This window comes from Phalaenopsis equestris, unplaced genomic scaffold (assembly GCF_001263595.1).
Source record: "Phalaenopsis equestris unplaced genomic scaffold, ASM126359v1 Scaffold235839, whole genome shotgun sequence".
NCBI lineage: Eukaryota > Viridiplantae > Streptophyta > Magnoliopsida > Asparagales > Orchidaceae > Phalaenopsis > Phalaenopsis equestris.
In genome coordinates, this window is record NW_018253696.1 from 19,680 (window position 1) to 31,667 (window position 11,988).

At 35.9% G+C, this 11,988-nt stretch overlaps 1 protein-coding gene across 1 annotated transcript in view; it reads left to right on the top strand.

The window, feature by feature from the left end:
• The window catches only part of LOC110039207 (cycloeucalenol cycloisomerase), a gene marked incomplete at its 3' end in the record, with an annotated part of 35,018 nt that overhangs the window by 19,415 nt on the left and 3,615 nt on the right, over positions 1-11,988 (top strand). Inside the window, 2 exon segments of the mRNA XM_020744198.1 lie at positions 5,608-5,649; positions 10,372-10,482. Coding sequence (XP_020599857.1) covers positions 5,608-5,649; positions 10,372-10,482 — 153 coding nt within the window.

Here is an 11,988-nt window from a genome sequence, read left to right on the forward strand (position 1 = left end):
AAATTTTGGTTTGTGCTTGTGAGTGGTTGTGAGTGAGGTGATTGCTAGTGAGTGTCTTAGCTCTAGGCCAACACCCAGGGTCAACCCTAAGATCAAACAGTGCTATGGGAACTCTTCTTGAGCTCCCCCATAGTGACCCCACCTACTAAGTGCTAGAGGTTAGGACCAATATGTAGAACTTCAAGTTGAATAAAGAGGAATTTAGAGTTTCTAATGGCGAGGGTTCCTTTTCTAGTTTTCTAAGAATAGTCAATATGAAAGTCCTATGGTTAGATCTTAGGTTACTAAAGAGAAAGACTAAACCTCAACCAAAAGTGAGGTCAACATATATAATTTACGGCAACATAATTTTGCACTTACATTCTATATCACTAGTACCACTGGAAGAATATTTTTAATATACAATTAGATTAAAATTTTTGTGTATGAATTAGATGCTCGTCTCTTTTTCTTTAATATATACATAAAAAAAGTCTTGTTTTGTTTGCTTTACCACACATCATATTATGTTCATAGGCAAGGCAAAAAAAAAATCTAATACATTTATTTGGATTTAGGTTGATTTCAACAACTTAAAACTTTAAAACTTGTGGAATTTGTTGTTTATTTTTTTGTGAAGGAAAATTATCTTTTACTTTTATTCATCAATTGAAAACATATCTTAAATATTTATATACACTTCAATTTCCATAGATTAGGAATATCTCTCATAAAGAGAATATTTGATCTCCTCTAATTAGATTGTCTATTTATTATATTTTCTATAATCAACTTTTCTAATATACAAGCTTCCTAATTTACAACCATGAGATCTATTAATTTTCATAAAACTCTTCCTCAAGTTTGAGCATAGATATTTATTATGCACAACTCGTTTCAAATATAAGTGGTTCTAACTCCATTAAGGGTCTTTGTGAAGTTGTTCCTCAGTTTTTACATGGGTTGTAGACATAAAATTTTGCTGAATCATTTCACGGACAAAATGACAGTCTATCTTAAAGTGCTTAGTTCGTTCATGGAAGAAAATTTTTGAAGCAATATGAATTGCAGCTTGATTTTAATGCAACAGTTTTTTGCTGGAACTATCATCTTAAAACCTATTTCGGCCAACAATTCAGAGATCCACATCAATTCATGTGAAACTTGTATCATGTCTTGATACTCAATATCTGCAGTGGATCATGACACTACATTCTATTTTCTACTCTTCAATGAGATCAAATTACCACCAACAAAAACATACTATCCAGTAATGAATCCTTAATCAATCTTAAAACTTGCCCAATCTGCATTAGAGAAACATTCAATATTTTTATGCCCATTATTTTGATATCAAATATCTTGTTGAGGAGCTCCTTTGAGGTAACATAATATTTGTTTTAAAACTGACAAATGATGGACTGTGAGAGCATACATGAACTGACTGAATAAGTAATGTCAGGACGAGTCACTGTGAGGTAATTTAATTTTTGCACTAAATTCTTATATCGTTGTGGTCAATAAAATGCTCTCTATCTTTGGCAAGTTGTTGATTATGAAGCATCGAAATATTGCATGATTTGACCCCTAATTTTTTAGTTTCTGTTAATAAATCCAAAACATACTTGCATTGAAATAGAAAGATACCCTTCTTGCTTTTTGAAGCCCTAATCCTCAAGAAATATTTTAAGGAACCCAGACCTTTAGTGTTGAATTGATTTTGAAGAAATTATTTTAATGATGACAGTCCCTGCATATCGCTTTCAGTAATAAACATGTCATCAAAATACACCATCAATAAAATGATCCCATAAGCAGATTGCTTGCAAAACACAGTGTGAGAACTTTTACTTTTTTGCGTCATAGACTCTTCTATAGCTTGGCTAAATTTTCCAAACCGTGCCCAAAGTCTTTGCTTCAATCCATATAATGACTTCCAAAGAAGACGTACTTTCCTAGACACCTCCTGAGCAACAAATCCAGGAGTTTGATCCACGTATACCTCTTCTAAATGATCATCATACATAAATTCATTCTTTACATCAAGCTGGTGGGACCAGTTATTCATAACGGCCAAGGACATAAACTTACAAATCAAAGTCAGCTTAGCTACTAGAGAGAACGTGTCCCAGTAGTCAATCCCATAAATTTAAGCTTACCTCTTAGCAACCAACCAGCTTTAAGACGAGCTATAGATCCATCAGAATGAAAATTAACTACAAATACCCTTCTACAACCAGCAACCTTCTTGTCAGAAGATGGTTGAACTAGTTCCCAAGTGTCATTTTCAATTAAGACATTCATCTTATCAAGCATCGCAACCTGCCACCCATACTAAGATGCGGCTTGTTGATCGTATTTCGTGACCTCAACAAAGTCGAGGGAAGCAATAAGAGAGGAAGAAGTAGAAGCTGACTGATTATAATTAACAAATGAGGAAATTAGATAGAAGCATTGATGTTTACCTCTTCGAAAAACAATATGTATATCAAGGTCATCAAGTGATTTGCTGACGAAGATGATATCGATGCCAGACTAGGATCAGGGGAATGAGGTCTTTTAGGGTAAACATTAGTGATAAGTGGTCTGGGTTGACGCACTAGTTGTGGAGGTGGAGTTGGAGCGGGATCTGAATTGATGAAGTGATACATTAATAATTCATCAAAATCTTGGGAGGATTTAGCCACCGATGAGTTACCAAATAATTAGTTTTTTTATGAAATGTGGCATCAACAAAAACTATGTATCTATTTAGAAGGGGAAAAATATTGATGTCCTTTTTGTAAATGAGAGTTACCTAGAAGTACCCACCTTAATGACTTAGTATATAATTTATAAACATGTTGATAAGTATCACAAACAAAACAAGTACATTCAAATAGACATGGTTCATGAGAAAGAGAGATTTTGTTGGAAATAAAACTTGGTAGGGTATCTTGTTCAATAAAATATTGATACCCTTTTGCAAACAAGAGTATCCTAGAAAGACACACCTTAACCTGTCAATGAGTATCTCTAACAAAACAAGTACACCCAAATTCACATGGTTCAACGGGAAAGGGAGATTTGGTTAGAAATATAGCTTATTAGGTATGTTGAAGACATCCGATTGATAAAAAAATATGCAGTAGAAACGGCATCATCCCAAAATTATTTGGACACATTAGTCTGAAAAAAAGAGCGCTAGCTGTCTTAAGAACATGTTTATTTTTATTTCGACTATTCTATTTTGGGATGGAGTATCGACTCAGGAAGATTGGTGAAGCATCCCATTTTGTGTCATATATGTATAAAAATGTGTAGATAAATATTTTGTCATTGTCACCTCTTAGAATCTTAATAGAAATATTCAATTGGAATTTAATTTCAGCAGAAAAAGATTGAAAATATGACAGTAATCTAGTACGAGATTTTATAAAGTAAAACCAAGTCATACAAGAAAAAATACTCACAAAAATGATAAATTATTGAAATCTATTAGATAAAATAAGTAAGATTCTCATACATCAGAATGAACCAACACAAAACTATGATTAACTCTTTTATTTATTCTGAGAACAGAAGAAAAATAATGATATTTAGCAAATTGACACGACTTACAATTTAAAGATGATAATTGTTAAAATTGATGGTATAACTGTTTTGGCATGGGTCGTGGTGGGTGTCTTAGTCGACAATGGACTTCAGACAGAGATAAGGTGCTAGAACAGATTATGGGTCGAGGTAATTCATTATTCAAGATGATATTGGTGTCAGATTAGTATCAGGGGAATGCGGTCTTCTAGAGTAACCATTTGTGATAAATGGCCTAGGTTGAGCCACTGGTGGTGGAGGTAGAGCTGGATCGAGTTTTGAACTGATGATGTAAATCATTAATAACTCATCAAAATCTTGAGAGGATTTATACACCGATGAGTCTACAAAGAATGAGGTGTATTTTTTATGAAATGTGACATCAATAAGAACTATGTACCTATTTAGGAGGGAGGAAAAGTATTGGTACTTTTTTTGCAAATGAGAATATCTTTGAAAGACACATCTTAATAACTATTGATCTAGTTTAGAAACCGTTGATGAGTATCACGAACAAAACAAATACACCCAAATATACACGGTTCAATGGGAATGATAGATTTGGTTGGAAATAGAACTTAGAACGGTATCTTGTTCAGTAAAATATTGATACATTTTTTGCAAACGAAAATATCCCAAAAAGGCACCTTAATGATTTAGGATCTAGTTTAGAAACCTGTTGACAAGTTCCACGAATAAAATAAAAACACCCAAATATATATGGGTCAATGGGAAAGAGAGATTTGGTTGGAGAAAAAACTTGGTAGGGTATATTGTACTATAAAACAGTAGAAGACATCCGATTGATAAAAAATCATGCAGGAGAAACTGCATCAACCCAGAATTATTAGACATATTAGTTTGAAATAAAAGAACTCTAATTGTCTTAAGAAGATGTTTACTTTTCTTTTCAGATATTTTATTTTGGGATCGAGTATCAACTCAGGAGAATTGGTGAAGCATCCCATTTTGTGTCATATATATCTAAAAAGGTATAGATAAATATTCTTTGTCATTATCACCCCTCAGAATCTTAATATAAATATTGAATTTAACTTTAATTTCAACGAAAAAAGATGGAAGTTATGACAATAACTTAGAACAAGATTTCATAAAATGAAGCCAAGTTATACAAGAAAAATATGCACAAAAGTGATAAACTATCAAAATCTATTTAGATAAAATTAGACAAGATCTATACATCAGAACTATGACTAACCCTTTTATTAATTCTGCGATGTCTAACAAATTTACACGACTCAATCTAAAAATGATAATTTCTGAAATTGATGATATAACTATTTTAGCTTTGGTAGTGATGGATGACTTAATCGACAATTGTCTAATCTCTAAAGATTAGGAATATCTCTAATAGAGGAAAGATCTTGCAATTAGATCTCCTCTAGTTGTGTTACCTATTTATTAAACTTTCTATATTCAAGCTTCCTAATATACAAGTTTCCTCATATACAATCATCAAATCTATCACTTTCCATAATATTTTTTAACAGAAGGTGGCTCGTAATATTTGTATGTTGAATGCGCTAATAAAGGTATATAGCCATGGCCCAGAAAAAAAATCCAGAAAAAAATCGTATGTTAGTGCTGCTATAACCGGTGATTTATTCTAGAGAAATTCGATGGTGAAGTGCATTGCTGTATAAGATGTGTTGATTAAGAGCTCTCATTTTCTAGCTTTCATTATATAGAACTCTTGTCATTTATCCTGTTTTGAAACCACAAGGAAATAACAATTTGGTTTTGGAAAGTATCTGAAACTTGTCTCAGAGAACTGATTCTGAGAAATGATGGAAAAAATGATCAAAGGCTGAGTAAGAATTTGTTAGAAGCAAACTTATGATGACTTATATCTGAAGATTACTATGGAAATTATTTTTGTAATTTTCTTTTTCTTTTATCTTTTTGATTCGAATATGTATTGTACTTTTAGTTTGTAACTCATAAATCATTTATAACTTGCAGTGGCCGTTAATCTGCTACCTTTAGGGTTTAAATGTTCTCATTCCTACTTTCTTTGTTGCATTTTTTATGAAGGTGGATAGCAGCAGATGCTTGAGTAATCGATACTGGGTAAAGGTAATGTCACTTAACTTGCTGAAGTTTCTTTAAATGATTAATCCTAGTTGTCTTAACAAGGATAAGCTATTAGAAGGATGAAAATGTATTAATCTCATAGGTCCTAATTTCAAATGGCTTGCTTCTCTTTTCTAGTAATATGATTATTGGATGCATCTTTATCTCAGCGTTCTTAAAAATGCTTCAGCCCCTGTTTTTCATTGTTGGAATTTTGTATGAGCAGTGCACATCTGGGAATTCTTTGCAAACATATTTTACAGATTAGATTGCAGTATTTATGACAATGCTTAATGCAATTTTTTGTGGCTGATATTTTTGAAAAAATATTATATTTGCGTTCGGAGTTCAGAGGGTGGATAGCATTTTTATTTGCAGTGAGGCCCACTTGCCACGTGGCAATTTTCCACTGAACTCCGGACGCAAATTTGCTTCCGGAGTCCGGATATGATATTTTCTTGCTCTCAATCCTGATTTTTCCCGTCTGTTCGAATGAGAGAAAATAAGAGGTTAAATTCTTCGTTTTGATTCCCCGAAAGTGTCGCGTCTTCTTCAAATGGCATAGAAAATTTAATTTTAATTTAATAATTTTTTAATTGGTTACTACAGGACGTGCATGAGCTATCAAGCGAATTGTATATGTGGAGCTTGAAATTTTATTTCTTTATGTAATATGTGTGTATTGCATTTTTAATTAAACAAAAAATACCAATTAGTCTAAAGGTATGGAGAAAATATTAGATTCGGTGGCGGGATCGTGTGTTACTCATGCCAGAGGCTCGACGTTCCTTGCGGGAACATGCCGTCGAGGGTGTCGTGTGTGTAGGAGAAAGAGGAGCATCGGAGAAGACGTGTCAACTACACGGCGTGCGGGATGGGCAGTGAAGCGCTGTATGCGAGATTGGCAGTGAAGCGCTGCTTGCGGGAGGCTCGACGTTCCTTGCGGGCAGATGGCGTCGAGAGTGTCGTGTGTGTAGGAGAAAGAGGAGCATCGGAGAAGACGTGTCAACTACACGGCGTGCGGGATGGGCAGTGAAGCGCTGTATGCGAGATTGGCAGTGAAGCGCTGCTTGCGGGAGGCTCGACGTTCCTTGCGGGCAGATGGCGTCGAGAGTGTCGTGTGTGTAGGAGAAAGAGGAGCATCGGAGAAGACGTGTCAACTACACGGCGTGCGGGATGGGCAGTGAAGCGCTGCTTGCGGGAGGAAGAAACATGCAGCTCAGGAGTCATGCGGAAAGAAGAGGAAACTCTGCGCGCGAAAGAGGGAGAATCGAGCTGCCGCTCACGCTTCCTGTGCGAAGGTGGAGAGGTAAAAGTTTTCTGCGTGTGCCTAGGCCTAGAGGGAGACGTCTCACGTGAAGGAAGAAGCAAGCTGAGTGTCTCGTGTAGGAGTAACACCGTTTAACTTCGCGTGAAGAAGTAAGAGAACCGTGCTAGGGAAGAAGAAAGAATAGAGCCCTCGGGTTTGGGATCAAGTAAAAGAGCTGCGTGAGTTTTATTGTGCAAGAAGAAGACTTTGTGTGGGAGGAACTTCGTGTGGGTAAGGGCCAAAACCGAATGCTTTTACGAAGGTTAGGGTTTTATTATGTTATTTTTATTCTACATGTTTAATTGACTAGTATTAATTATTGTTTAGGAATTTAAAATCAGAATTTGAAAAATATGAGAGCACAAAAAATTTGGATTGGATCTAGGAAAGTTGACGGCATGGAAGGTAATGATTCGATGTTGTAATTATACAAGTTGTTTTGTTTGGTTAGTTAAACATTATTAAATTATGACATCTATTAAGACCAAAGTGCATTGGTCCTAAAAGATATAAAGATAAGGAGTTAGCAGGATAATCAAGTAAAAATCAAGGTGAGTGATTATATTTTTAAATTTCAGTAATTTTTATTATTTTTTAATGTATGTTTGATTCCATTTATGCTCTAGTTTAGTTAAATTTAATTTGCAATGAATTATTCGTGTTATTATACAAGAAAAATATGTATGATAAATAGTTGCACGTCAGAGAAAGTATACATGTTAACACTGCTGCATAAATTGTTGCATATTAGTTTTTCTAGAAAATTATCACATTATTACATGACCTTTAGAAATATGCATGTTAAGAGACGTGCATAAAACAATTGCATATTGATTCACTTATAAAATTATTATATTATTACATGTCATTTTGATTCCAATAAAAATATATTTATTCATTAGTAGATGAAGACAATTCTCTCATAAGAAAGAATGTATTTTATGAAGATTGAAATAGTGTATATATGAATGCTTGTATATATGTGTTAAGAGGAGTTCATCTCTTATGGTATAAGCAGTGGACGTCAATGTATCTCACACATAAATATTTTTCTATCACATTAGATAATTGTGATAATTAGATTTTTAATTATTGTGCCAACGGTAGAATATTGACCAGAGGCGAGTAGACACCTTTCCACTTTAAATAATAATATAATGTAAATCATTAACCGTTGTGTTAATCAGCTAATATCGGTCAGGAGTGTGTTAGATTATGCTTTGACGATAGTCCTAAATAGGCACCTTTCCATGGATTTGGGCATATTATCTCCAGTTGCTCGATGAGGCTAGTTGGTTTTTTTATTGAGCAGGATGTTGTTGAGAGAGTTAGCAACAAGGAAGCAACTGAAGAAAAGAGTAAGCATCAACTGCCACCAGAAGAGGGCGAGATACTTGTGGTTCAGCGAGTCATTCAGACTAAGGCGTTGAAGGAGCAACAATGGCATTAACACAATCTATTCTACACTCTTTGCACCATGAATGGAAATATATGCATCATCATCATCATCAGGTAGCAACAAGATTGTAGGTTAGTACTGATGATGGATAAGTTGAGCGTCACGACTCAGAGACATTCTCAACCACATACTCCCTGACATGGTTTAAAATGGAGAACATGATCAATATTAACAAGAGTTGTCTCGTGAAGTTTTGGATTGGAAGCCAACTGCAGGATCAAGTTTAGTGTGATGTGGTGCCCATGGATGTCTGTCATCTTTTGCTGGGGAGATCATGGTAGTATGATCGCAAAACTCAATATGATGGGTATAAGAGCACCTGCTCATTCACCAAAGATAGCACACACATAACCCTTCTACATTATGCAGAGTTTGAGATTAGAGATACCCTTGCCAATAGAGAGGTATCGAGAGGATCAATCTTGGTGATGATAGAGGACCACGAGAGAGAAGGTCCGATATCAAACATAGGACAATCAATACATGGAGAGTTTCAGGACATTATGTTCACCAACTTCCCACCCTAGCCGCCGCCACTTAGAGAGATTCATATTATCCTCATCTCAATTCGGGTTGAACCAACTTTGGTTGTATTTGGAGAATTCAACATAATGCACTTGGCACAGAATCTTGATTTAGCTTAGTAAGGTACCCTATAGATGATTGGATCGATATGGATGTTTGTTCGCAAGTGGGGAAAAACCCTCAGTTGCTTTGGGGGACAGTACAGTCGCCAATGGGATCTAGGCGTTTCTCGGACCGTAGTTGAAGACCCTTTACCCGTGGAGATTACAACAACCTCGCTACTTTCAACGTGCAGATAAAAGCTTTGATGAATGAGGTCGAAGCTCTCCCAATCCCGGGAGACTATCGCGGGTGTATCTCTCTCACAAGACGTGTGATCCCACGAGAGATGTGGGACTGACTTCAGTGCATCCCCCACACAGGACATGGGACGCGATAAACCCAACTGCCGAACTGGGTGATGTTTCATGTTAACCGATTCATCCTAAGGGAGGAGAGGACTGCACAATCGCTCCTCCACAGGGTCGCCTAATTGAGGGGGCCCCACGCTAGCTACCATAGTAGTATTTATATATTATTTTTTGTGTTTTAGGGCATTTTTGCTTTCACCTTTCGTGCCGCCAATATTTTCTTCTTTGTTAGCGTTATATTCGAGGATAAGTGGCGCTCCAGTTGTATCTTATTCCAAGGTGGTGTTTATCTCATCGATTTCGCTTCCCTTTCCCCCTCTAGCCTGCTTATCGTCATCCCTCCTGCACTATTCAATGTTGCGCTGCTCCCCTTACACTGCTTCAAGGCGGCTGCCTCCTCTCCTGCACTCTCCCTTGTTGCTGCCTTCATTCCTACACTATTCAAAGTTGTCGCCGCTCCCCCTACACTGCTCCAAGGCGGCCGATTTCTCTCCTGCACTCTCCCTTGCTGCTGCCTCCATTCCTACACCTCTCGGGCTCACAATCACTCTCTCCCTGCACCTTTTTCTTGTTGTGTCTGCCCTTCCTGTACCACTCTAACCTGCAGCCACCTTTCCTAAGCCACCTTGCTGCTGTTCCACTGACTGTCTTGCCTCACGCCTAGCAGGTTGTTTGTGTTCTTTCATGTTTGTATTCGGTTTCAAGGTTTTGATCAGTCATGTTCTTTCGTGTAATAAAAATTTACTTTTCCTATTGAGTTTTTAGGTTAACTCCGGTATCAATTTATAACGTGATACAAAATTTTTGTGTTTATAGAGAAAATTTCAGCTTGATAGCTAAAAACCATGTATTCTTTGTGGGATTGTTTTCTTTGTAAATAATGCAACTTTACAATAGATTTCTTCATAGAATTATGCAACGCATGATTCTATCTTTGTTTTATTTTCTCGAGCTATTTGGAAACTTCATTGATACCAGCAACACTCACCTTTATTTGTTCTTGAACTCTTTTCTTCTTACAGGCAAATCTTTGGATTATTATTTTTAGCTATGTTGGGAACTACTTCTGGACTCACTATTTTTTCACGGTACTTGGAGCATCATATACTTTTCCGTCATGGAAAATGAACAATGTAAGAAGATTTACATAATTTGTTATTTGTCCTTCTTACATTATCTTTTCAAATGCAGCCATGCTTGCTTCATGAGCGAACTATAAAAGGGGAATTTGATAAACATCATCGCATTTGTTAGCTCTGTTGCCATTTTAATACTGATAACTGTGTGTTCTGCAATACTCGTTCAACTACAGATGAGGGAAGCCAGTGTTGAGGAGAAATCAACGTGGCTTTTATCCCTCAACTCTCAACGAAAGATTTAACTTTAAATACTGCTATTGTCTGCATGGCTTGATGTAATTGAACTTGACCTTTTTCTATTGCCTTGCATGTATACAATTATGACTTATAGATGTGAACAAAGTCATGCTCATTTGTTTTATTGTATTGGCCTGCTATGATTGGAGCAATAGGTTTTACGTGCATGAAATCCATCCATGTAGACGATATTTTTTTCTCATCTCATATAATTAGAAGTGTAAAACAGAAGTTCAGGAGGCTTTAAAGAAAATCAAGAGTGAAAAGTCTGTAGAACCTTATGATATCTCAATTGAAGTGTGGTAATATATAGGAGATTTGAGAGTTTCTTGATTTACGAAAATCTTTAATATTATTTTAAAAACTAAAAAGATGTCTCGGAGTGGAAGAAGAGTATTTTGGTCCCATTTTTAAAAAATAAAGGGGATGCACAAGAATGTGCAAATTATAGAGGAATTAAGTTACGTGTCATACTTTAAAATTATGGGAGAGAGTAATTGAACATAGGTTAAGATGTATTACAAAGATTTCTCATAATCAATTTTGATTTATGTCGGGCAAGTTTTGATGGAGAAGTTCAGAGATAATAAGGAGGATTTATATTTGATTTTTATTGATTTAGAAAAAGCTTACGAAAAGGTTCCAAGAGATATCCTTTGAAGAGTTCTTGAGAAGAAAGGTGTTGATATGACTTATATTTAACAGCTTAAAGATGTGTATACTAGAGCTGTTATTTATGTTCGAACAAAAGAAGGATTGACCAAATATGTTCCTTTTTCTATTGGATTACAACAGGGATCGACTTTAAGCCCATATCTTTTTACTTTAGTTATGGATGCTATTACGGAACATGTACAGAAGGATGTACCTTGATGTATGCTTTCTGGTAATGGTATCCTTCTCGTGGTCAAGACGAGAAAGAAAGCTTAGGAAATACTTGAATTATGGAGGTCTATATTGGATTTTAAAGGCCTTCGTTTGAGTAGAACTAAAATTGAATACATTAAATGTAATTTTAGTAGTAGTAGCTTTAGTGATTGAATTGTAACTATGGGTGATCAAATTATTAAAAGGTATGGAACGCTTTAGATATTTTGGGTCTATTGTTCAAAGTGATGTTGATATAGATGGGGATGTTATTAGTAGAAGTCAAGTTGGTTGATTGAAGTGGAGGATTACTTCGGGCCTATTGTGTGATAGAAAAGTACCACTTAGGCCCCCTTTGGGGTGGCGGTAGGGTAGCAGCGCGGGGGGGGCGCCCAA